At 37.2% G+C, this 27,980-nt stretch overlaps 1 protein-coding gene across 4 annotated transcripts in view; it reads left to right on the top strand.

Moving 5' to 3' along the window:
* The window catches only part of ATP9B (ATPase phospholipid transporting 9B (putative)), a 172,366-nt gene that overhangs the window by 77,754 nt on the left and 66,632 nt on the right, over positions 1–27,980 (top strand). For all 4 annotated transcript variants that reach the window (XR_011047779.1, XM_068395815.1, XM_068395816.1 and 1 more), the window contains exons 9-11: positions 87–167; positions 8,625–8,700; positions 17,483–17,559. Coding sequence is in view for 3 of the 4 variants with exons in the window: in XM_068395815.1 (XP_068251916.1) it covers positions 87–167; positions 8,625–8,700; positions 17,483–17,559 (234 nt within the window). In the remaining variant the exon portion in view is untranslated. The remainder of the gene's footprint in view (positions 1–86; positions 168–8,624; positions 8,701–17,482; positions 17,560–27,980) is intronic.

The raw sequence follows: 27,980 nt of genomic DNA, 5'->3' as shown, positions 1-27,980 counted from the left end.
TTTACCACTATAAGGTTCTTCAAAATATGTGATTAAGTTTAAATAATACTTTAATCTTTAAATAGTACTTTAATCTGTTTTTACAGGATCTCTTTTCAATCAATGCTTATGTTTATGCTCAGAAGCCACAGCTGGATATTCACAGTTTTGAGGGTACCTTCACACGGGTAAGTGGTGCATGTAAATACAGTTCTACCTCTCTCGTGTTTCTCAGTGTAAGTGAAACCTATACCCAGTGTCACAGTTGTATCAGATCTTTTCTTAGCTTTACAGCAGTAGTTTTTTTCCATATTCCTGCCATGGCAATACTTCATATAAAAGATGTCCTCATAAATGTGTATTGCTGAAAGCTAATACAAAAAGAATATCTGAAAAAAGCAGCATTTGAAAATTGGGTATTTGTTGACATCACTATAATCTTTTTATATGAAACCATTTGTATAGATATATATTATTTGTCTCCAGGCATGTAATCCATTGTTCATATATGTCAAAAAAAGTGGCAATTTTAATATATTCAGTAGCCTGAGACGATGCAACTGCAATGTGCAATAACAATGTGCCTTGTTTAACAGCATTTCTGTTCAAGGGAAAGCTGGTACTTCCAAAGTTCAGTTATCTCAAAAAGTAAAATAAAACTAAAAGCTACTTACGGGGGCTTTACTAAATCTTTTTTCCAGCTACAATTATATTCAAAACCAATTATGATAACAACAGTGCAATAATTTCTGTGATTTTTTTCTGTTATTTTCAAAAGGTGGCCTGCTAAAGTTAACCCTTTAAAGTGGGATGTCTTAATAGGTATTAAAATTTTTTTTAAATCTCTTTACAGCTTGGTAGCATTATATTAGCAGATATAGTGATTGTTTTGTTTATTTTAGCCAAACTCAGTGTTAGCAGATTCATTCCACTTGGTAGTTTGTTTCTAAAATAATTTGAGAGAATTAACTACTATGGAGGTAGAGAGAAGGGTTTTTTACCCAAGTGACTCAAATTGGTAGTAGATTTTGTTCAGTAATTGGAATTCCATTTCACAATTCTAAGTACACTGATGAATGAGATATTGCAGTTGTTGGCTCTCGAAGACCAGTTTATACCAGTTATATAGTTCATGCTGCCTACAAAGTAAAGGTCATTTGCCCACACCTTCTAAAGCTGTAAGCAGCAATGTTTACTTAAATCTTGTATTGACCAATTGTCCAAATTAAACTTCTGTTAACAGCTGTAAAATTCATGTTATTCCTGTCCCAATGGCTAAGCATATACTTTTCTAAATACAAACTGAACTCCTCAGAGCTGCTTTAACAACTCTGGTACGTGTAATTGAGACATTGGGAAATCATCACTAAATGGTTGCTCCCTGTTGTGAGTTCTGTTTGTACATGTAATAAAAGCTGTATGATTCAAGCATCCCTGATACGTGTAAATAACCCTGGTGCATTTTATGCTTTGAGGTTTACCCATGTGTCATTTTGCCTGCCTCAGTAGGAAGGGCAGTTTAAACTGAACTTGTGTGTGCATGTATCTGAGGGCAGTGCCCTCGGACCTGGTTCACAGTGGATCACACTGTAGATATTTGTAGAAGATTGTTGTTGTTGTTAATGGTATGCCTTCTGCATAGTGAAATGTTGGTTTAGGACACTTGTTTACTAATTTATCTTTCTACTTCTGCTGTGAGCACTTGCTTCTTACTAAATCAGTTTTTGCATCTAATTTCTATTTTATGTTAAAGTAAAAAAAAAATAAGTATGCTTTAGTGATGCTAATGCATACGTTTTTCCTACTTAAGCGTTGATGTTCAAAGAATTCTTGCAAGGGTAGGTTGACAGGGTAATAGCACATTGATTTTTCTTTTTTTTTTTTCCCATTATGAAGACAGAGTATTAACAACGTAGAAGACAAACTTAGATATTTCAAAAAGTGCATGACCATAAAACAAAACAGAAACTTAGGTGCACAGCTGTGGAGTTTTTATGAGGGAGAACTTCTCTTAAGTACTTTTGTGGAGATATTGCTCACATAGCAAACCTGATAGCTGACAGAAGATACCTTTTGCAGTATACCTGCATAACCGTGTCAGGAGGAGTTAAAGCTCTGCTGTACTCTGTTGATATCTGCCAGCTTCAAATGAAGTAATTTTCCATTGTCCTCCATGGATTTTGGTGCATTATATGCAGTCAGTGCATGAAAAGTGAATGTGTGTCCTTGCATGGGCACATGGGGAGGATCATGCCTGGCCCCTAAATAATGGTATAAGTTAATTCCTCTCCTCCTCTCCCCTCTTCTGGGCATCCTACCAAGAAGTGATAGATGAGCTAAACTAGTGTTCTGTGAAAATGTATGAGATTGTTTTATTTGTTCTCAGGGCATCATCCATGTCTTGGCTGAGCTTGTTTTGAAATAGTGATACATAGAACAGGAATTTACACAGATGTAATGATGAGAGTTTCTCTTCTGTCTTATGCTCCTATGTAGGTTTGGTAAACAAGGAAGCTATTTCATCAGTTCTCAAAAAGCCTGAGAAAAACATATGTCTGTAGAAGAACAAAAGGTAGCCATACTTCTTAACCCAGCTTTTACCAGTTGGAGCCGAAAAAGTACTCTAGAGCATTACATCAGTGTGTACTGGCATGACCAGCATTATCTACCTTTTGTTTACAGCTTCTGGTGCAGAATTGTGGAAATTCTCACTTCTGCTTTTGACCTTGGCTGGTTTTTGTTTAAAGCTGGGTCCTTCTTCCACTGTCCCCTTAAGAATATTTTCCTTTAATTTCTCCTATATTGCAACTCTGTGCTGTCACCTCAGTCTCTTCATTTACTTTGGGAGTATATTTAAAACTTATTTTTTTTTTTTATTCCAGAGAACTAATTCCTTTGAGTTTAGTTCATCTGCTGTAATAAACTTTTTTTTTTTCCCATGGTACGGAACTATTTCGTATCATTTTTTCCAATATAGTACCTTGTCAGATGTTTAAAAAAACTACCTTGATGCAAAACCTGTTGCATGTAGCTGTTGATACTTTGGAAAAATAGGTATTGAGATGTGAGCACTGGGAATTGTCTATTCATTTATGAGTAGAATCTCTGGCCTGGGGCTAGGTATACAGATGTTTTCTTGGATAAGTTGTGTATTTTAGTAGAGAGAATGTTGAGTCATTGTTTTACTTCATATTTGTGGTTAGAGAGTTACCTGTTTTGAAGCAATGGCTGTGTTCACTTCAATCTGGCTTAATTTTATGTTTCCACTGAAGGGAATGGTATTATGTTCTGCAACTCCTTTTTACTCACCTTGCTTGTGCTGGCACTAACAGCCATACGGACAGCCAGACTAGGGAGCTAACGTGTGCAGAACCTAATCTGACCCTGTCCGAAATACATATGCCAGTAAAAGGAACATAGCAAGAATAATTACCTGTGGGATTGGGGTGGGGAAGGAATCTCTTTCAGTGATGCAATTAAACTAATGTGTATTCTTACACTTTCCTACAAAAGTTGGTGGGGGTTGTTGTGCTGCATCCTGTCAGGTAGGAATAGGGCTAGAAAAGGTCAAATGGAAGTGGTACACTGGTTCATTCAAGGATCAGGTATTCAGTCTCAAAGGCCACTGTCATTACCTGACAAAAATTTCTAATGAATTCTAGCTTTGAAACCTTTTAAATGGCTACTTGAAATTTGTCATGATCCTTGGTCAGCTGTATTATGAATTCAGGACTGGAAGTAGGATATATTTAATTTTTATTTCACTGCTTATCTGTTCCTTTTTCTCTGCACATGCAAGAGGTACAGACTAATTTCCTAGAATAGGAACTGTAGACAGTTTCAGCCTCTATGATTAATACTGCATATGACTTCAAAAACTGAGCCTGAATATGAAGCTTGAATGCAATACTGCACTGTTCTGGTAATGAACTTAATTCAGAATTTAAAGACCAATAAACATACAGCTGCTAAATGAAATTCAACCCAACAGACCTTAAGTGGAAACTTCATCAGCTGGACAAGGAAGCACTTGTATGTCAAATTTCTGCTACTAGAGTGAGGGATGGATTTCATTTATTCCAAAACATACATTGTTCTGTTAGCTGTAGTAGCATCAGAAAATTTGCAGAACCGTTTCTCCTTACCACAGACCTGGTCTTTTTCCGGACTCGGAGTCCTTGTCCCTTTCCTGCTTCATCTATCCCTACCATCTCTCTAAAAGTAGAAATAAAAATAATGTAGAACACCTGAACTCATAACCTGTAAATATATTTTTTATTTTTCATTTGAGTAACTTATGACAAATGAAAAATAAGGTTAAGTCGTCATCCTTTTGTTTATGGAAGGTGGGGTATTTGGTAAACTGAATGAACTGTAGAAAGGTGGAAATGTTAAATGAGGGCCTAAAGGCATGAAAGGATCATAATGAAATAAGCAGAAGTTGCCTGATCGGCCAATCTGTTCTGTTAATGAGCATGGCATGAGTGGAAAGAGATCTAGCTAGGACGTTTTCCTATTTTGAATGACCTAAAAAGAGGCATTTAGTTAAGTCTTGTAGCAGGTGGACATTGGACAAGTGACTTTTTCCTAGCTGTGTTGTCCACTCTCCATAATCACTGCAGGGCTTTCAATCTCTTCTTGTAGTGTGGAAGAGTTTCATAATTCACTGCCTTAAAAATCTGCTAACTGAAGAATAAACTAAGGCAGAAAATAAAGATTTTCCTAACTTAGTATCCTATTCCTGACAATAGCCAGAAGCAGACTGCTGGGAAGGAGAATAAGACTAGAGTAAGGAGATGGTAGTGCCTCCTCAGAAGGTTCTTCTGCCTCTTAATATCTCATGATGTGGGAACTTGCTGAGTCAGCTGACATCTGTAAGTAAGCTGCAATGAATTGTCCTTCTCTAAACTTACCCAGTTTCCCCTTGAACCTATGCAACCTTTTAGCATTCAAATAGGAAGAAGTTGTATAGGTTGATTACATATTTTTATGAAGAGCAATTGCCTGTTGTTTTAATTTTGCTGGCTTTATTTATGACTACTTTGGAAAGAGACAGCAGTATCTATCCTCCCTTTCTAGGTGCCCGTTTCATAGTGTCTGTCATGTTCCTCATTAGAGTTCAGGTTTATTTAATCATATCTCTTATGGAAGCTACATTGACCTTGTTGCCCTTTTTGAACATTTTCCAGTTCTTTGGAATAAGGGGAGGGGAGGAGGGATTTAGAACTACATATTTATGACTTGGGCATGATTTGTTGTTGTTGTTGTTATTTTCTCTCCTAGTAATTCTAAGCATTTAGTTTGTTCTTGACTATTAAGTTAGTGTTTTGGTAGATTTCTAATAATACCAAAATTTGTTTTCTGAGTAGTCATAACAATTTCTGAGCAGTTATGAGTAGTTTTGATCAGCTCAGAGCTTATCTCTTTGTGAAGTTGGGATGTTTTCTTCCTTTGTGTGCATCGCTTTATGCTTCACTGTATGGACTTTAATCTGTCCGCTTTTTTGTAGGTTATATTAATCTACAGTATTATCCCATTATTAAATCATAGATGTTTTTCTATAGCTATTTTGTTCTGAAGTCTTACTTTAGTCTTATCTAAAGTTACAATTATAAAGGTATGCAAAGATATAGCAGCGAACATTTCTTTGACTTCTACAGCTTTTCTGTATCTCTAATTCTATACATTAATTCTGTGCTAATGGTTAGTTGAGACAAAATGCTCCTGTCAAAATTCAAATTCTTTCTTTATGATGGAATTCAACATAATGCAAAAATATTACTTAAGTATGATTGCAGATTTAGTAAGTGGTAGATGGGAAATTATCTCTTTCAGTGTTTGGGGGAAGCTATTTGGAGTCCCACTGTGGACAACAGGTATTCTGTATGGAACTTCTGAGGGCAAAATAGAAAAACTTTTTCATTTATTGAGACTAAATTTGTTGCAACTATGGTATTCACATCTTGTGTCCTATCACTGTTTGCTGATGGTTGTAAAAGACTGACCCATTCATTTCCATGAGGTCGCAGTGTTTGACTGAACTATGGGACCTTTGTCATCAGCTCTCCGTTAGTATGCATCATCCTATTATATGCATGCTGGGGACTGCTCTGACAAACTCTAGCATGATTTGCTCTTTAAGGTACAGTAGTGAGTTCCTATAAATAAAAGCATTTTCTTTGTACAACTATACATTTTTTTCAGTTGAACTAGTGATGCGGCGAGAAACGCCACAAATCTTGTTCAGAATACTTGAGCAGAATTTCCTTTTTTTTTTTGCAGTGTATGATGGTAGGTCAAGTTGTAAAAATCAAGCAAGTTGAACCAGTTTGAATGATGCAGAATAGTTTGTGGATGATAAAACGTAATCAGGGTTAGCATATGTGTTGCTGACTGAGCACAATCTGTGCATCTCATGGCAAGTTGTGTGAAATTAAGACTCCTGTTTGGTGCCAGGCCCAGTGTTTGGGTTGAAAGTGGCAGCCTTCCACTCTTGTCACAAACAGCTAATCAGCATTGTCTGTATGAAAGAATTTCAGGAAAGTTGTCCTGTTAGATTCAGCAATTCTTGAAAAGCCCATGATAGGAATGAAAAAATTCAGTATCTCTCTTCAACTCACATATGGCCAGTTTGTGTCCTATTTCTAGCCTCGTAGAAACAGATTCTGAAACCTCTAAATAAGTTCCATATGGAAACTTACCACTGGATGTGGTCATGTTTCAACATTATAGGTGTAGATGGCAATCTCTCCATCAGCTGCCATGCCCCAAACAGCTGCAGTTATATTTTGACCATATTACTACTATCTTCCTCTGGAAAAACTAGTATTTTTTTTGTAATTTCTACTTAGACTTAATATGTCTATACACTGCTTAATTAGGCTTTCAGAAGGCTGAAATAATTACAGGATCTGAATAACCTAGGAACAATTATAAATCAAACCAGGAATCTAAGCATTATGAAGTTAGGAAAAATTATCCAAACATTTAGGCTGTGGATGAACCCTATCAAAGGCACTCATCTCAGAAATAAGTTACTAAGTGTTACAGAGATAATTGATAATTGCCACAAATGATACTTTTTTGAGCTAGATCAGAATAATCTTGTATTTAATGTTTCAGTGATCAAGACTTCATGTGTTACTAATACTACCAATAATTTTGAATGTAGCTGTAGCTGCTGATCCCGTTTCACCTTCAGAGATACATTTTCAGTTCTCTACAGCTCAACATTCCTTGGCCTATCAATATGAAGTACTTCTGCTGTTATGTAGCAATGTCTTGGAATTCGCTTCTGCTCTTTCTAGTACTCCCCAGCTACTGAAAATGTTACTCCATTAGAGTGGGCTTGTGGTTACTGTTGTCTCAAACCTAATGTATTTTAATTTTTAGGAGTATGGCAAATAATTCTTGTAGTATTAATTCCTTAGGTAAAATTAAAAAAAAAGTTTCTCTTGTTCTTAATGAAAGACTAATCTTATAGAACATTGATGATTGTTGACAGAATTTCTGTATGAGTCTTGATTCAAAACTTGTGGTTTTCTTCTTATAGCTAATTCCATATCCTTCCTCTCTTCCCCTCTGTTTTTGACAGAATGGTTCTCTATGCCTTTTAAACAAGGATTTTGCTTCACTTAAGAAAATAAGAGCTATAGTCTCATTGCTATGTGGAGATCTTTTGAAGTACACACAAAAATGTATCTGTTTAGTTTGAGATTTTTCTCTTTTAGGAACAGAGATTTTTCAGCAGCTATCCTGTGCTTAGTGGTTGTTTGAAAATAGAGATGAAAAATGGACATAGGTTTTGATTATTGACATTATGTAGAATTTATTGTGTACTTTGATATGTCAGTGGTCCCCCTTTTCCTGCAAAATGTTTAGCACAATCTGTAATTCGATCAAATACACTTGATTATCTTTCCTCCTAAAGTTTCCTTTAGTTGTAAATGGCACATTTCACAGCTGCTAATGAGTAACAAATCTGTACATGCTCCAAATTGATTATGAGAGATTAAGTCTGTTTACAATCTGTGGACCATTATTTCTTGGGAGGAGAAAGGGGAGAAAAAATAGGGAAGTTTAAAATAATCATGGAAGCAATTTCCTATTGGAAGTGTTTACCATTGGATATGTATTTTGTAAGTATGTAGTAAGACAACACAAGTGTGCATTTCTTTTTAAAAGTCTAAATATTCTTCCCTGAAGTTGATATGATGTTGCTTGGGTTGCAAACTGATGATGACCATAAGTTATTGTATGAATTATAGGTGATTCAAATTGTCACAGAGAACAGGGTGTTAATTTTTGTTGGTTAGTGTTTGTAAGTCACCTCAACTGCTTGGTATAGCAAACTGTTCTGCAGTTTGATACATCTGAGGAAAATAATATGTTCCTTTTAAAACACTGTTGACTTTAGTTCTTTGAATATAATTGGGTTTAAGTAATATGAACTTCAATCAGTATTTCACTTTTTGCAAAGTTATTTTTGTGCGTATCCAAAGTACGTGCAACAAATACTGTTATACGGTGGTTGGTACAAGGATGCAGACATCCTGTGCAAGTTAGTCTTATTCAGATGGCTTGGCATTGTTCTTAACTATGACTGTGATGTTGATTTACTTATTAGCTGTTTGTATTTTTAACAGGAAGACAGTGATCCAGCAGTTCATGAAAGCCTAAGCATAGAAAATACATTATGGGCAAGCACTGTTGTTGCTTCAGGTAAGTGCTGCAATAGCAAAGCTGATAATGTATCTAAAAACTTCTGTGGAAGCGTATCTTTATTTTTACAATGTGAAATATTAACGGCTTTTGAAAATCTTTGTCTTTCAGGCTGTTAATCTCTTGCTCCTCTGTTGTATGCCTTCCCATCCATCGGTTTTGTCATGATACTCACAATGCTGTCATACCTTTTTAATCCTCCTTAATAGTGCTGGGTTTTTTTACTTAAATTTTGCTGTTTCAGTAGTGCTGTCCCTTGTACCCTACTAAAGTCACTGACCTTTTTGTTTTAATTAAAGCTTCAGGTTGTAAAGTGCTCTGTTCAGCTCACTATGTATAGGGTCCTGCTGAAAAGCAAGGATGGTTTTGCATTTGTTAGGAGTTTTTCTTTTATGTGTACTCCATGCTGCAGGTAAAGTTTGCTTAAAAACTTTTATCAGGCAAAATCTTAATCAGAAACTATAGAACAATTATACATTTATGTAATTTTTAAAAAAATGGGATCTAAATATTAGTAATGTTTCATATGTGTCTCATTATAAGGCGTTCACATTACCTAGATGCTGTATTCAGGCTTTAAGCCATTGTACCTTTTCTTTTTGAAGAGCAGAAAATTATTTTCTTCCATTTTTGCTTTGTTTGAGAAGGGTCAAGAGGACTGTAGAAAAAAAGGACTGTGGTTGTTCTTCTGCACAAAAAGACTGAGAATAAGGAATTGGGAGGGCATGATTTCTGAAAAGGAGCTAGGATTTAAGATAGGGAATTGGAACAACTGGAAACATGAGCCAAGAGGAGGGAGGGGTATGGAAAGAGGGGAAGAAAGTAATAAAGGGTCTCCACCTAACTTGTAAGGTTAGTCCCTGCTATGAAGGCTTCTTACATCAGTGAGGGGCCTGGTGGATGGTTGTGTTGAGGAGGTGGCAAAGGTGTCTGTGACTGAGCACTCCTTTCCAGAGTCTGAAAAGATAGTTGTGTTCGTTGATGCTCATTGTTGTTTGGTTTGATTGTACTGGGAAACTATTCTGTCTAAAACTGTTCTGTCAAATGGATGATGCCTAAAATTGTGCTCAGTTAGGTTTTTAATTTAAGTAGCCAAGATCTGTAACTGTGTGTAAAAAGATGCTGCTCATGAATTATAAATTTCAATACTGTGTAAATTTGTGTTGGGTTTGCTTTTCCCCAAATTTATATACGGAGGAAAACCACACTCAAAAGAGTACTGTTGTGGCTTAACCCCAGCTGGCAACTAAGCCCCACACAGCTGCTTGCTCACTCCCCCTGCGGCAGGATGGGGAAGGGAGTGGGAAGAGTGAAAATGAGAAAACTTGTGAGTTGAGATAAAGACAGTTTAATAGGTAAAGCAAAAGCCACCCATGTAAGCAAAGCAAAACAAGGAATTCATTCACTGCTTCCCATGGGCAGGCAGGTGTTCAGCCATCTCCAGGAAAGCAGGGCTCCAAGACGCGTAACGATTACTTGGGAAGCAAACACCATCGCTCTGAACATCCCCCCTTCCTGCTTCTTCCCCAGCTTTGTATGCTGAGCATGTTGTCATATGGTCTGGAATATCCCTTTGGTCAGTTGGGGTCAACTGCCACAGCTGTGTCCCCTCCCAGCTTCTTGTGCACCCCCAAACTCCTCGCTGGTCGGGTGGTATGAGAGGCAGAAAAGTCCTTGACTCTGGGTAAGCCCTGCTCAGCAGTGACTAGAACATCCCTGTGTTATCAACACTGTTTTCAGCACAAATCCAAACCACAGCCCCATACCAGCTACTATGAGGAAAATTAACTCTATCCCAGCCAAAACCAGCACAAGTATATATATGCGAAATCAGTAACTCTGAATCAGTAATTTTGAATTTTAATTGAAAACTGTTCATGTTTCCTTTTCCAGGGTAGATGATTTAATTTTGTTTAGAAGTGTAGCTAATGTCTGAGACTTCTTGATCTGCCATCTAAAATTGGCACCCAAATTAATGGAAACCATACTCCTTAAAATTTATGCCTTAGCATATGTTTGGTTTTTTTTACTTCTGAATGTTCTGGTGAAGGTTTAATTGTTTATGAAGGATTTAGGCTTATTATTAATGATGGCAGTAGGAAAACATAGGAGAAGATAATTCTCTTGTTGGAGCCTGGTTTTGAATAGTGGCATAAGACTCTTAAGGGAGTCTCAGGGCAACTCACTGAATGATACAAAGTAAAAATATCGAATGGCTCTTCAAGACTGCAGCCCTTTCTGAAGGGAAAAATAACACGATCAAGTAATTAAAAATGGTGTAATGATGTGCATACAGAAATTGGTTGAATTAAGGTAGCAGAGAGAAATAATTTCCTTCAGTAACCGATTATGTGGCATTACTTACATCTTCTTGATCTGAACTTTGGGATATCGTTCGTTTCACCTATGTCATGTCATGTATTAACTACAGTTTAATACTGTGATAATGTGCTTCTCTCATGTAAATACTGCAGTTACCAAGCATACAAGATTTCTATTTGGATATTTTCTTGTTCTATATGGCATCCTAAATCCAGATCTTAAGAATTGCTCAGCACTTCTGTGGAGGTAATTTTAGCATTTGACAGGATTAAGCCTTTAACAAAGAGTAGGAAATTATTGCCTTCAGTCTGTTGTTTGTCTAATAAGGAATTTATAAGTTCTTATAGGTGGACTGTGCATATAGTAGTGAAGAAGACCATAAGGCAAAACAATTAGCAGATTGTTAAGATGTTCTAGATTTAGTTGATAACTGATATATCATTCAGTTGTTTTCATCTACCTTCCAAGTTGAATGTACATAGCTAATTTAGGGTACTTGATGGTAAGCTGATTAAATTTGAATTCTTATAGTTTTTTGAAAAATTAGACTTCATAATTTAATTTACAAGATTTTTTGAAAAATTAGACTTCATAATTTAATTTACAAGATTTATGACAAATTAAAATCTTGTTAATAAAAACACTTGTCACTGTCTGACTGCATTATAAACACATAAACTGCCTTGCTTAAAACCTGCCATGGCAGGATGTCAGAGATGGACTGTGACTACACAAGTTTGCAGGCACCTCTCTATCCCCACCCTTACCATGGCTTGTCACAGTCCTCAATTATGTCTGAAAAATTTAGTGGAACATCACACTTGCACACAACCTCTGCAGATGAGTGCCACTCAGATTCCGTGGAAACAGAAGAATAAGCAGCCCTGTAGCATGTGAAAGTCTGTACTGTTTTTCTACTCACAGAATCACAGAATGTTCGGGATTGGAAGGGACCTCGAAAGATCATCTAGTCCAATCCCCCTGCCGGAGCAGGATTACCTAGATCATGTCACACAGGAACGCATCCAGACGGGTTTTGAATGTCTCCAGAGAAGGAGACTCCACAACCTCTCTGGGCAGCCTGTTCCAGTGTTCAGCTACCCTCACTGTAAAGAAGTTTTTCTTCATATTTATGTGGAACTTCCTGTTTTCCAGCTTGCACCCATTGCCCCTTGTCCTGTCAAGGGATGTCACTGAGAAGAGCCTGGCTCCATCCTCGTGGCACTTGCCCTTTATATATTTATAAACATTAATGAGGTCACCCCTCAGTCTCCTCTTCTCCAGGCTAAAGAGACCCAGCTCGCTCAGCCTCTCCTCATAAGGGAGATGTTCCACCCCCTTAATCATCTTCATGGCTCTGCGCTGGACTCTCTCTAGCAGTTCCCTGTCCTTCTTGAACTGAGGGGCCCAGAACTGGACACAATATTCCAGATGCGGCCTCAGCAGGGCAGAGTAGAGGGGGAGGAGAACCTCTCTTGACCTGCTAACCACACCCCTTCTAATACACCCCAGGATGCCATTGGCCTTCTTGGCCACAAGGGCACATTGCTGGCTCATGGTCATCCTGCTGTCCACTAGGACCCCCAGGTCCCTTTCCCTACTCTATAATAGCTACCTCACCTCAACCACACTTATATCTTATTTTAGTCTCGTTACTGTCTAGGCTCACAGTTCTTTTAAATGCAGGTATTTTTCACCCAAAAGTATACAATGTCTATGTGCAAGTCTAATCTTCTATTGCTTTGCCACTTTGATTCAAGAAAGTGGGTTTGTAGCCTGTACCCAAATGGCAGGGGGTAGGGTTCTGCCCTCCAACATTGCCTGTAGATCTCTTCATTTACCTTAAGACTCTTCAGTATGGCAGTCTTTAAGGCATCCTAGCTTGAAAGGCTGCTTCCTCCAGTGCTCTTTAAGCAGCCTGGATATCATCTATTACTAAGCCAAGCAAATATGTGACCCGTTGCTCTTGGGACTATGTTAAGCCCTTGCCAACCCCTTAGAGGTTGTTACAGAGCATTCTGGGTCAACCTGTACTGTTGTCTTGACCTGACCACTGACTGATGCTGTCAGTCTCAGGGGTGGAGACAGGGAGCTACATCACTGATGCCCAGGAAAGGAACATGTAGCTGAGTTGCAGATACAAAGCCTTATTTAATTTTAAAAAAGGTTTGCATAGGATGTACAGGACAGCTGTTGGGCGAGGGGCTTCTCCTTCCCATTTTCCTCCTTCCAGTGATTAAAAGTATGCTGAATTTCCTGATATTCCCTTTGACATATTACATAAAACACATTGCATCAGCTAGGAGTGCCCACTATCTCCAAGACACATGCTATTTTTCAAGGTGATACAGAGGGTCAAGGTCAGGCTAGGAAAAGTGTGTGGAGAATTATGTGGGGAATACCTCAGAAAACTTGAGCTCTGGTTGCTGATGTCCTGACAGTTCTAGAGGAGAGAGACCACAAATCAATCAACTTGCAGATCAGTAACAGTAAATGTAAGTGTATAAAGGTTTCAAGGAATCCTAGCAATGACATGTTGAATGCAGATTGCCAAAGCTCGTGAAAATGTCAGAATACTACAATAATGGATTCTACAGCCAAAAAAAAGCCTATTGCTAGAGCAGTACAGGTGACAAGAAAAATATTTGCTATAATTTAAGACTATTTTTATTTTCTTTTTGAATTTTGAGAACCAAAAATTTAGTTCAACAAAATCATGTAATGTCAAACAGCTCAAGAATAAACTATTCCACAGCCTTTTTATATCAATAAATAAAGTTCAGGAGAGTGAGATTCCTCAAATTTGTACTTTTGGAAGGTGTTAACTTCCCTTGGTTTCAGTATGTCTCCTTACCCCTTAAAATAACAGTAAGCCACATGGAAAAAGAAATTACCACTTTGTCACACCTAGTATATATTACTATGCTCAGATGTTCTAGTCTCAGAATTGATAGTGCTACCAAATCTGAAGTGCTTTCTGCCCCTTGCTGTAAAGCCATGAGACTGTGTGTATGATGTTTATCCTAACCACAGAAAATACAGAGGCTAATTTGCCAGGATCACACTGTAAGCGTCTGGCAGGGGTGGAAAACAAAACCCCCTCTCTCAAGTTCAAAGCATGCAGCCATCCTTTTGTTATTCTTTAATGAGATAGGAAAAAATATTCTGACTTTTTCCACTTACAGGCAACATCCCAGTGAGTTTCAAAAAGGTATCAGCAAGGTACGGAGTCTCTGTGCCATTCTTAATATCTATATTATTGCTGTGGAATTAATAATAGTGCCTGAAGGAAAGGAAGTTTTGGTCAGTGAAAACTTGAAGGACTGCTATCACTGAAGAAACAACTTTAAATATAACCAAATAATTTGAGCCACTAAGTATTTTGAAAACCTCTTAGGTTATCTTTAATTAAATTGCTTATTTTCAGATCATTTGTGTTCATAACATCACTAACTGTGGTGTTTGTGTTTATTGAAAGCTTTGGTAGATTTCCTTTCGGAAAGGGAGAGGAAAGTCAGCAGTTAAATTTTAAAAAGCCTCAAAAGGTCCACTACAGTATGGACTTTAACTTTTTGCTCTCCATTTACTGTAATGATCAGTGTGGTTCAAACTCTAAACAAGATAATGCAGTTTTCTGAGAAACCTGCTGAGATATCTGTTAAGAGGAGATTTGTATTAATGGAATTTTGTGATCATTCTGGCAGGTGTCAGTCTTGCAAAGTCACTTTAGATAAAATCAGAACAATTTGTATAACTGCACAGCTGTAAAAAGCACTGTTTTGTGCCAACTCCCACACATGATTTTAATTAATTTGAACACTCTCTTGTTTTTATGTGGTTCACATAGTGCTTGGAAGATACCAAAGTTGATATGGTAAAGTGGTGACCTTATTGCAGTCTACAACTACCTGAAGGGAGGTTGTAGTGAAGTGGGAGTCGGCCTCTTCTCCCGGGCAACTAGCGATAGGACAAGGACACAGCCTCAAGCTTCACCAGGGGAGGTTCAGGTTGGACATTAGAAAGAATTTCTTTTCAGAAAGGGTTATTAGACATTGGAAGGGGCTGCCCAGGGAGGTGGTGGAGTCACCATCTCTGGATGTGTTTAAGAAAAGACTGGACGTGGCACTTAGTGCCATGGTCTAGTTGACAGGGTGGTGTCAGGGCAACGGTTGGACTTGGTGATCCCTGAGGTCTCTTCCAGCCTGGTTGATTCTGTGATTCTGTTCTGTGATATGATCGCACACCAGATTCAGAGTATACCAGACTATTTGTGTGTGTTAATTCTGCACAAGTCCTCTTTTACCTCTTTTTCAGGCACACACTTTTATTCTAGTGGTATCTCCTGTAACTTCTCTCCTTTGTTAACCACTGCCCTTACCAGTCAGTGGTTGCCCAATTTACATGAGAGCCAGTTTGCATAGAGGCCCATAGATAAAAATACTTGAGTCATTGCTTTTAATAAGCCCAGGCTTGTAGTACAGCTATGCTTCCAGGAACCCCAAATTTGGTTCAGTTCTTTCTACTGTGGGTCAGGGTGGAGTTTAGAGCAAGTATGCATCTTTCTTCACAACTGGTATTAAGCTTAGATTTGCTGAGGATAATGAAAAAGAATAGTGGGTAAAAAAACCCTCCAGAACACCAGAACTGTCCCTGGTGCAACCACTGTGGGACAACACTACAATTAGGCTTGGAGTTCCCTACACTGGATGTAATTCAGGTCTAAGGAACCCTGGATTTACCAGTGATATTGCACAAGTAACTAACAGCCCCAAAAGTTTAAAATCAAAGATCAATGCCTCGGTAAAGGTGGCGGATCAGTCAGATTTAGCCAAAACTATGACCAAAATTCATTAATCGAAATAGATTTTATCTGACTTTCACCTTTGAAACCAACTTTTCAAGAAGAAAAATACGAGACAAGTAGGACAGCTTGTTTTCCTGAGCTACAGCAGCCTAGCCAGGTGAAACTTAGTGGAAAGGTGCCAGTTGGAATGGAGAAGTCCTCCCCAACTTACTGAGCTAAGGAGCTACAAAGGCAGAGATTGTTGGGGTGTGCAGGAGGAGATTCCCTACAGGATATTGTCCAGTGTGTTCTGACCATTGGACAGAGGTCAGCTCAGAGGATCGCTCCAAAATAAAGTGCCTCAAAGGGATAAGGGCATTGGTTGGAGACCAGGAGGAAGAGTTCAGAAATTATGGATCAATGACTATTCTTTTACAAAAGTCAGGAGGAATTTTGGGGTGTGTTGGGGGCATGTTACCTGTATACTAATGTGCAGATTTGCATGTGGAACTGTCAGCAGAGGCAAACTAGCTTAGGGGAAAATGGTACGTCAAGGGAAGTCTTAAAAAAAAGCTTTAGGATGGAGAGGAAAATAATAAAAAACTAATTTTTCATTTTCCAGAAGATGTAGTGTATAATCACTGATATTTTATATGTGGATTCAAAGTTTTCACTTGCGTTCCTGTTTCTGAGTAAATGAAACTTCCTTTCTTTAATGCTGACATCTTTAACTGTCATCTTTTTTTCTTTGTGTTTCTTCAATTCTTTTATGACCTGTTAGCTGCAAGAGTACTGATAGCAGATCTTGCACGTGGTCCTGATTGCCACAGACAAATTAGATTACTTAACTTCAGACAAATGTGTAATACAGTCTTTAAAGTTTTCTGAGCAGGGTGTTTCTGATAAGTTTTATGTTCATTATTTCTTTATAGCATTAAGACAATAAAAAAAAAAATCACATTATTGGTTGTACTACCATAAAGCCATTTCAGATCACTTGAAAAAGTACTAGAAATAAGGGTTTTGGTTTGTGCTAGAAAGTGTGATAGTGGCATATTAATAAAAACCTACATTTTTATTTAATATAAAAATTTATTTAGTGATGCTGAAGCCCAGTTTTCCTATACCATCCAGTAAAAACTGACTAAAAGATAATTGGAACTGGGGAATCATTTTTATGAGTTAATGAATAGGAGAATATTTTTGTATGGGATTCTACCAAAATAATTAATTGGGTGAATTAGATTTTATATCATTATAGATGACTGAGCTAGCAGGCAATTTGTGTATGATGCATTCAGCACAATTGTACTAATTTTTTATTCCTTGTGAAGGGCAGTTATTTTTGCTGTGTGTTAGCTTCTGAAAACAGTTGGAGACAATTTTAAGTTCAAATATAAGTTTTTAACCAGTTACATTGAAAGTATTGTTTCGATTAAAAAGAAGGAAAGCATGTTGTCACTTTTATGGATGTTAATTAAAGAAGTTATAATGATCCTTCATAGTAAATTCTGAAAAACAACATTCATGATACTATGTACGTTGCATAAATGTTTGGGCTTTTTCATACAATTGATTTGTTTGAGGGACTGTAAATTATAGCAAGTTTTAATTCAGACAAATTTTCTCTTAACTACTTGGCACCTTTGTTTTACTTTTTGTTTGTTTGTTTTTCAGGAACTGTAATTGGTGTTGTCATTTACACAGGCAAGGAAACTCGAAGTGTAATGAACACATCCAATCCAAAAAATAAGGTAAGTTAGCCTTACTGTGGGATTTCCTACTTTTGTTTTCATAAAACTTAAAAATAGATGTACTTACAACCAAAAAATCTACAAGCTCTTACGCAGATGTGTGCTGGACTGACTTAAACTTTGATATGAGAAGTGGATTCTGCCTCAGTCTTATTTCTGAAGTAAAATTATTCTTCCTTTAGCTAGAAGTGTTACAGGTACTAATGGAAACGTTTGTCTTCGAAGTATAAATGCACATCTTCAGACTTTTATGCTTCTTTCTCACAGCTAACTATTAATTCCCTGTTCACTTCTCTCAGATTATTTTACTGTAAAGTATTTGGCCAAAGCTACAGAGTAGTTTTAAGGAATGTTTATAACAGACTACTAAAATTTATTTGGGCTCCCAGAGGAAGTAGAGCAAGATAACTGAGGTTCCAATCAGTACCCAGAACGCTCTTCCAGGGATTTTTGTAAGCAGTGAAAGCATTATCAAGAGATTTGTTTGTTCAGAAGATACCAGAAGTTTGAGTGCTTCCCTCTCTACAAGGTTCTTTCAGTTCAAACCAAAGCAAATAGCTCTTCATTTCATCAGTAATGTTTCTAATGTGAGTTGGGGAGGGCCCTCAATTATAAAGAAATGAAACTTCAGTTGTAGGCTGTATCTTACAGCCTAGACCTGTGTTTAGTAAGAAGATACTTAATTATATTAAGAAAGGAAAAAATTCTTGCAAGAGGTTTAGAAAAAAATCAATTGTGACAGGTTGCCATTTTCACGCCATTCATAAGTTGCTCTGAGTAGGAACATCAAGAACGAAATGATAATACAAATTGCCTGAAGCAGTTATTTCAGTCCCCTGAGTGTATTGATTTGTGTTTCTAATAAAGAGATGCTTTTAAATGTCTCATTGACAGAGACAGGTGATATGTACCATTACGTGGATTAAGATGGCCTTTTATTATTTTAATCTTGTAACATAACGTTTTAAAATAATAGAGTAAAATGGAACCAGAATGTTTATGGTGCATAATTATTTTCTATTCCATCTGATACAAAGATGAGCCCTTTAGTAACAGAATCTTTCTCTAAGAATTCTGAACAACTTCAGACTAATAAATAATTCTCACAGGTGTTTAAAATGAAATTATTTAATATAGTAAATTGATAGGGGAGTATGCATAAATGTAACATGCTTTACCCAAATTCAACAGGTTCTGGAGGTATATTAGATTTTTACTAAAAGTTTGTTAAAATTTTTTTGCATGCATATTTCACACAGAAAACTATGATAAAGGGTAAAAGGATTTGGGTTTAAGATTTCCCTGATGTTTTCAAAATTACTATTAATATTAAAATAGTTGCTCCAAATTTTCATCAGCAGAAGATTAAGTAGCAAATGAACCTCCAAAAAAGAGATCCAGCAGCATGTTGACAAGCTGCAGCATGTTTTTTACTATTATGACAATACATGTACCACCCTTGCTTGCACAATACCTTAATGTTACAGCTGCTAACAATTAAATGTTGTGTTATTTCATCTACAGTGGGTACCTAAATAAACTTATAATTTTCATGAAGCACTAAGAAGCAAAATATTACATGTATGCATGCACATGCATGTGCATATGCAAACTAACAGAGCCAAATCCTAATAATATTATCTGGTATCTAATACTGCACTATCAGTATATGAACACCATCTAAAATAATTAGCTTAGGAACAATTCAGGGGAGTTTTAGACTGGACATTAGGAAGCATTTCTTTACCAACAGAGTGGTCAGACCCTGGAGCAGGCTTCATAGGGAGGTAGGTGGTTGATGCCCCACGCCTGTCAGTGTTTGAGGCATTTGGACAATGCCCTTAGTAACATGCTTTAACTTTTGGTCAGCCCTGAATTGGTCAGGCAGTTGGACTAGGTGATCACTGTAGGTGCCTTCCAAATGAAATAATTTATTCTATTCTAATTAGAAATCATGCTTTTAAATAGCTTTTTATCTGCCACTGATAAAACAGGTGGTGCTTGTATAACTAAATGATGCTCATTAGTTGTCCAAAGGCCTTTCAAGGATTCATTGACCTATTAAGATGTTCAGTATTCTAAATATGTATGTTAATTTGTTCCTTGGAGGTGCTTAGCTCTTTGTACTGTGGTTAGCTGATAGGAATCTACTAAATGTGAAGAATAAGCAGGTAAAATTACCTGCTTTAAATGTCTCTGCCTTGGTAGTTGCTCTGTAGAATATTTGAAAAATTTAAAAATTAATCTTATACTGAGCAGGTGAAGATTTTCTCTAGAGACTATTTTCTACATCAGCTGCATCAACTCTGTGTCAACTGTCTTTCAAATTATTCTGTAAATGAGTCTTGTGTGTACCAATTGCTCAACAATAATATTGGCGTGGGGTTTTTCTCTCTATGGACTGAACATCCTTGTTTAAAGCAGTAGCCAACAAGTAACGTGACCAGTAAGGATGGATTTGGGAACTGAAAACAGAAAAACACTTAAGGCTATCACAGATGAGTATGTGATAAAATGCAGTACTTCAGTGTAAAAAATAGCTGTCAACATTTTTTAACATGTAGCGTTAACTCTACCTTTCTGTGGAATTGGCATCTTACTGTCTCTGTACCTTCTACCATGGGGTGAGAGTGGTTTGCATACTTCTGTAAGATAAGAACTTAGTTCCTGGAGGTGGTGTTCTGTGCAAGTTAGCCTTGCAGCAGGTAGACAAGTGGTAGTGAGTTCATTCCTCCTCTGTGTATTTGGGAGGGGAAATCTTCCTGTGTTTTCTCAAGCTTGACAATAATGATTACGTGTTGGATAGGGTATGTAGCACTGGGAACCGAAAGGAGGGCAGAGTCTAAAATAGTCTTTGAGATTAGAAGATACATGACAATTGAGAGATTACAGATTCGAACATTAAAAAAAAGTCTGCACCTGACTGTTGCTGAAACAAAATTGAAATTAAATTGATCAATTGTGATATTGCTGCAAACTTGAGAGGAAATGTCTGCCCCCTCATTTGCTTTAGAGACGAATTGTTCCAAATACTATGTGGAACTGGTTTTAAATGGCAGGTTCTCTCTGCTGCTCTTTGAAAACAAATAAAAATAATATTCTAGATATTCTCCTGTAAAATGTGTTGATATGCTCTTTTTGAGAATATAGTTCAATGATGCTATTGTTTTCTGGCTTTGGGAGAAAGCAAACACCGAGTTCGATGGTTCTCAATTTGTGTGGCCAAACTGAAACTTCTATGTCCAGAAATAAGCAAGAAATACATGGGCTTGACTGTTATCATTCCTCTCTTCATTGAAATACAGATAGACGCTTCAGATGTATTTCTTGCTGGAGTATAACATTACTGCTGTACTTTGTACTATAAACTGGGTTTTTCTAATGGCAGATTTTTAGTTTTCCTGCTTAAGGGTAGATGCTTTTTCATTAAACCGATATTAAAATTTAGAGATGCAGACCTGCTCTCTAAACACTGAGCGGAAGACTAAAACTGAAATAAGTTTAAGCAAACTTAGATATGAAAAATTGTGAAATGTATGTACCTGTTCAGGCATGTGGTTTATCTGTATGTTAAACTTAGAAGGATTTATTGTGTTTGCTGAAGTATTTAGTCATTCAAGCAACAATTTTCTTAACTTAAAGTCAACACTGTTGTTTTATTACAATTATAAAAATTATTTCATTGCCTAAGGATGCAGACATCGTCTGAAAAACAAAAAGATGGAGAGAAGAGAATTTTCTTAATGGACCAATTCAATATGTTTTTAAGTCCAAACAATATAAAGAAAAATTATTTCTGACAAGGTTTAATTTCAGTCTAAAATTATATATGTTCTGTGCTTTAGATAAATGTAGAAATGGTAACATCAACATTATTATAGTGTAATGACTCTCTGCATTTTACCTCATTGGCAGTCACATCAGCTTACTCAGGAATGCAGTTCCAGCCTTTAAAGAAAAAAAAAGAAAAATCAGATTGAATTGTGCTCCTCACAATGCTGTAATCAGTAATCAATCCTATTTGGATAGATATTCTTAAACATTGGCTTTCTGGATGAAGTTGGACTTGTCAATGCTAAAGGTCATTTATAGGTGTTAATTAACCAAGAGGGAAATTAACAAACTAAGGTTATTTATTTATTTTGTCTGGTGTTTTGCAGTGTTCTCATTCTTACCTATTTATAGTGCAGAATAGTTTGTTGTTGTCTAAATTTAGAATTGCTTTTGCAGTTTTGGTCTTCATAGAAAGCAAGATTGTTAGCACAGCCCTTCTGCAAATGTGACCTGTTTCCATCAGTGGCAACAGATTTTGGAGGTAAAGTTAAAAAAATACAATATACTTAGAGGGAGACAGAATTAAATTTGAGGGGATGTATTTTGTGTAGTAAGATTGAAACATTAAGATTACTTGGACTGTGCAATATATATACACACTCAGAATGTACACAGTAATGCATCAAAATGAGTAGAAATTATCTTAAATAGAACTCCTGAGAAATCAGTAGCCTCTGTAAAGGAGCTATAGCATGCGATCTGACTAGTGTGTTTCGGATTCATACAAAAATAGTTTTTATATTGCTAATCCTTACAAGCAGCATTCAAAAGACTTTTTTTTCTGCCTTATATTATGGATTTCTATGTCTGCTATTATGTTTTAACATCAGAAGTAAAACTTCATAGTAACCATTCAGTGTTCATCAAAATAGTAATGCTGTTTTTTCCCTAATGCTTAACTAGCCTGAAAGCTAAATACTGCATGTCTTGTGGTTGGTGCTTTGCTGATTTTGTAAATGTTGGTTATTTGGGGTTTTTTTTTTTAAACAAATGAAAATCTAAGAACTGGTATTATTTTTCTTTTTTGTGTGTGTGTTGCCCTTGATTGTTTGAAAATGGCCTCACTGGTGAGCCTTGAAGTAATAAAAAAATATTTCCATTCTGGTAATCTGAGGCAAAATCACTTCACCTCTCTCTCTCCTCTCACAAAACTTCTCTACCTAGTGTTTTGTGACCAAATTTACTTCTCTAGATTTAGAAGGCTTCTCTGTGCTTGTCCTTCTCTCTTCCCCATTTTATGAGCATAATTTTTGAAAAATATTTCCTAAAAAGGAACACATCCCATCCACTCTATTTGGAGTGAAATAGAGTGACTGAAGCAGATTTATGTGTTCCCAGAAATTGATACCACTTCAACAATGTACCTGTTCAGCGTAGCATTTTCAGTACTCAAAACATGCTTCTCCTGCCTTGGCACACTTTTTTTAACATCCTTAAATTTGGTTGTCCAACATCTTGTAGTTGCATTAGTAAGCCATTCTTATCTGTTCCACCTCAAAGGCTGACATTTGTGAGTCCAACTTACATTTCTGTTCATGAGTACCTATGTTAACATTAGTAGCTATTCTGTACTATGCCACCAGTCTTCTCTATAACGGAAGTAAAATCACCTTATGAATCTTGCATGTCAGTATAGACCAAGGGAAGAAAATCCCCCATGAAATCCCCTGTCAGAAGACACAAAAAAGAATTTGCTGTTACCTAAAGAGCTTCAAAGGGCCTGTTAAAGAAAATTGGCAGAGTCCGGGTCTCTAGGTTTGCTGGTTTTATTAACAACTCAGAGTTGGACCACCATCGCAGTGAATGGTACCTGACTCAAATTCACTACCGGTTTATATAGAAACTAATAATCAATTACATCATAAACATTTCATAAGCTTCTGTTAATAATCCACTAACTATTTCAATTCCTCTTTCTTCCTTCATCAAGAGTCCACAAAAGTCCATTCTTTTCTATTGTTTAGCTGATCTTTATGTTCTGGTTCCGCTCCGACTCCGGCCGACACCCTGTCCTCGATGTTCTTGCTGTGATCGGCGTCCTTAATGTTCTTGCCGTGATCAGCGTCCCGTCCTGATCCAGGTTGATCAGAGTCCAGTTCCCACCGCCAGTGTCTCCTAAACATTCAACCTTAAAAACAACTGAAGTTATGTTTAAAACCTTATCTATACTAATTTTTATTTCTAAGTGTCCTATATTTCTTTTAAGGTAAAGAAAAGGTTAACCATACATCCCCTTTACTAAAATCATCAGAAGGTAATACTTCTAGGCCTACTCCTGCTTAGCTACTCATTAAGCTTTGATTGATGATTTCTTCAGTCCTAGGTCAGGATTACACAAGGAGCTTTGAGAACAATATTCATGCATTGTGAAAGCCCACCTGTGTTTATTCAGATAGACTTATATTAATTATTGTATTCACTATTCTATTTCACCCCTCTTGATTCTTGTCTCTCTAACTCATAAGAACTTTTACATTAATTATGTGAAAATTTCTATAACAGGGCCTTAGAAATGCATTGACTTCATCCTGCTGCTACACCGTCATGCAAGAGCCCAGTAGCTTCACTTGCATATTTTTCTTATTAAATTGATAATTTGATGTTTATAGTCTAGAAGAATGGCTTTCTATGGCTGTATGCCTGTAGGGCCTAATATAAAAGCAGAACCTTAAAAACTGTTATGTGGCTCTTAATGACAAATTTCAAGGATTTATAAGAAGGGGTTTACATAGCACTTTCTATTGGAGTATGGTCTGCTGTGCTTAATCTTCCTAAAAACCACTCTCTGTATGCGATAAAATTGAGAAAGCTGTTGCCTACAGATAGTAAGTAGTCCCCAAACTTAGTTCGTCCCCTGTACCCGGAGCTTCTGTCCAAGAAAGTGCTTAACCACCAGCTTCCATTGAAGTGTGAGAATCCCTCTCTTGGTGTACGGGAAAATTGTTGGGATCAGGCCATGAGGAAATACATGTCATGTAGTATTGGTGCTTTTCTCCTTGTGTGCTCTCCTTTCTGAGCAAAAGAAGGAAAGTAGCAAAGCATGGAAAATAGAGTAGCCCCTCCCAAAGACTAGAGGGATGGAACAGTGTTAGGTAAGGAGGAGGACAAAACACATCTTTCCTGAAAAGATTGGGAAGAAAGGGCTGAATGGCAGAGGAGCCACCCTTGTTTTTCTGAAACTGGGATTAGAACGTAGGAACATTGATGCTTGGAAATGGTCAGCAGTGTTTTGGCAAACCAAAAGCAAAATTTCTGTTCCTTTACTTTAAGCCAGAAAGAATATCTACCTACTATCATTACCAGTAACTCCATTAACTGAAATAGCAAAAGTGTGGAAGTGGGGATTTCAATCCTCAGATGACTAGCATGGAAAAAGTATAGTTCCACATAAAGGAACGGAGGTTTTCAGGGTTTTTTTCATATATAGAAAACTGGAAGGATACTAGATTTATACCACTGTATTAAAACATTAAGAAAACAATAAGACTGGAAGTCTTTGATTGACTTCTTTGAGTGCATACGTGGACAGAATTCACTTAATGCAAACTAGTATGTTGTACAAGTTTTTCTGTACACTCCTGTACTTTATTTACAGCACGCTCTACAACTTTTGCAGTTACTTCTTTTCAGAGAGTTGGTAGGGCATTTTTATCCACATTACCAGTGCTTCTAAAATAGCAGTATGTATTTTTTTTATACTCTTCTTTACATTCTGCCCTCCAAAAGTAATAAAATGGTAATACTACGAATGGGAAACTGGGGCACAGAAGATCAAAGGGAAAAAAAAAAAAAACCACAAACAAAAAACCGGTAACTGAGAGTGGTCAGTTTAAGGTATTGGGCTTCATTTCTCATACAACTTAGCATTTCATAGTTCAAGAAGGACAGGGAACTGCTAGAGAGAGTCCAGCGCAGAGCCACGAAGATGATTAAGGGGGTGGAACCTCTCCCTTATGAGGAGAGGCTGAGGGAGCTGGGTCTGTTTAGCTTGGAGAAGAGGAGACTGAGGGGTGACCTCATTAATGTTTATAAATATGTAAAGGGCAAGTGTCATGAGGATGGAGCCAGGCTCTTCTCAGTGACATCCCTTGACAGGACAAGGGGCAACGGGTGCAAGCTGGAACACAGGAGGTTCCACATAAATATGAGGAAAAACTTCTTTACGGTGAGGGTAACTGAACACTGGAACAGGCTGCCCAGAGAGGTTGTGGAGTCTCCTTCTCTGGAGACATTCAAAACCCGCCTGGACGCGTTCCTGTGTGACATGATCTAGGTAATCCTGCTCCGGCAGGGGGATTGGACTAGATGATCTTTCGAGGTCCTTTCCAATCCCTAACATTCTCTGATTCTGTGTAATTTGGCTCCGCAGCTCAATGTCATTTCACACCAGTGTTTGAAGAAGGATCAAGGGTGGAGTACACCATTTCTGCAGTAGTCCCTAAAATAGATTAATCTCACAAAACAGTCTGAGCAACTCTTAAAATAAATCAAGTTATGGAATAGTAACAACTTGTTGCTTATTCACTAGAAATAGTGTATTTTATCTGGAGTGAACTAGGCTAAAATGAATTATTTTTGGTAAAATATAGACGCCATTTGGAATTTTACCATTTTACAGAAGACAATGCAAAGGGGAGGTTCCTTGTGTAGTTGGCTTTTGTTGAGCATCCCAGTGAACCGTTAGAAGAGGCAGACCCTGACTTCTGTTTCCTCTCAGCTGCTGCCTCCACTGCTGCTAATCAGTTGCAGGAGTTTGCTTTTTCACTTGCGTTGCTCCTTACAGCCTTGTTGCCGTTCAGAGTTAATCATGCCATTGGCAAAATGCAGCTGCTGGGAGGTGGAGAGGGTAGGGGCAAAGGGCACTGCCTCTCAGATGATACTTGTAACCTCCTATGATGCTTGGAACTGCACCACATTCATGATGCTGCCTGTGAGGCTATGCTGGCAGTGTGCAAGCCAAAGTGGTGGTAACCAAAATACTGGCATTGTGGCCACAGACTGTTACGTTTTCCTGCATTGGGGTTATGCTCTCTGTATCGGATGTTTGTTAATAAGAGCAATGTACCACAGTTGGCACTGATTTTTATGTGCGTTTTTTTCTTACTGTCTATATTTTATTGGAAATCTGAAACCTTTGACTTGTTCTATATGCTTTCCTTAGTAAAGACTCACACACAGAGTCCTGAAACTTCCAGTTCTAAAAACTTGAGACTGCAACTGTGTAGAAAGTCAAGTGTGCCTAATATCTTTGTTTAATAACTTATGTAATTATTAGAAAAGCCTATATAATTTTTTTGCATAATTTTCCATAATTTGTACAATTCTTTTCATACTTTTCTGACTTGGCTCAGTTTCTTCCAATATTGAAAGAATTATATAAGGAAGAATAGCAAGATTAGTTTTTGTGGTGGGTATGTTCAAAGTATATTAATTTTTTATTATTATTATTATGAAAGAGGGATGTCTTCATTGTCAGAAACTAGGATCTTTCAGAGACCTGCGGGCCATTCTTGAAATAGACACCCATCTGATTTTCACTTCTTTTATTTGTATGTTTTACAGGCATTATTGTTTAGCTGGCAAGCCTTCTTTTTATGTTGAGCAAGTACAGAAAAACAGATCTTCTGTGTGTTTTCATTTATAAGACTTCTTAATTTATGCAACTGAAGTCTGGTGTATCTCCCTAAGTACTGGAGGCTTAGTAACCATTGTGATTCACATGACTTGAAATCTTAGTCTACATACCTAGAGGGAAAGGAAAGTTCTATACATATCAGGACATAGTATTTGTTTTGGTATAGGCTGAGCATACTGATCATAACTAAGATAATTTGCTTAGTTCTGTTTGCAGCCTTAAAGTAACAAGCTTGTCATATTCTTAACAAATATGATCTTTGCTCTTCAAGCCTGTGGATAGATTTAGCATTAAAATCAGCACTCCAGCTTGTACTGGATGAAAATAATGTGGCTTAGATTGTGAATTAGTTTGCAAAGAGTGGATTTCTGTTCATATTCTTCAAGCTAATTCCCTTCCCATCATATCTTGGAACGTATCCCAAAACACAGTTTATACAAAACAGCATTCAGTTTCATTTGTTTTATGATTTGGAGACTTTGTGGAATTTTTTCTTAATCTCATAGTCTCTAAGGAATCCACTCAAATATTTTCTTTTATAAAAGCAAAGCTGAGACTTGTGACTCAGCTGAAATAAGGTTCTTAGTAATGCCTTCAGGGTTTGAGGGATAGGCTTTTTTTTTTCCTTCTTACTATCACATAGAGCTTTTTTCCTAGTTTAAGCTTGGAAGTGGTTGGGCAGTTTCCTTTTTTTGAAGGAACTGTTGAAAAATTTTTTGAATCACAGTGTTTTAATTGCCTACTATATGTATGGTCTCTGTTTCTCAATGCGACTCTGCCAGCACCACTCCTCTGCTTTGCACCTCCTCCTGCTCTGGCAGGGGGATCGGACTAGATGATCTTTCGAGGTTCCTTCCAATCCCTAACATTCTGTGATTCTGTATTGCATATCCCTTTCTTCTGGCAACCTTCCTCCTTGGCTTGTTCCACTTCTCCACATTATTATTCTGGT

The sequence above is a fragment of the Nyctibius grandis genome, chromosome 3 (assembly GCF_013368605.1).
Source record: "Nyctibius grandis isolate bNycGra1 chromosome 3, bNycGra1.pri, whole genome shotgun sequence".
Classification (NCBI taxonomy): domain Eukaryota; kingdom Metazoa; phylum Chordata; class Aves; order Nyctibiiformes; family Nyctibiidae; genus Nyctibius; species Nyctibius grandis.
This window is presented reverse-complemented; position numbering and strand designations above follow the sequence as displayed.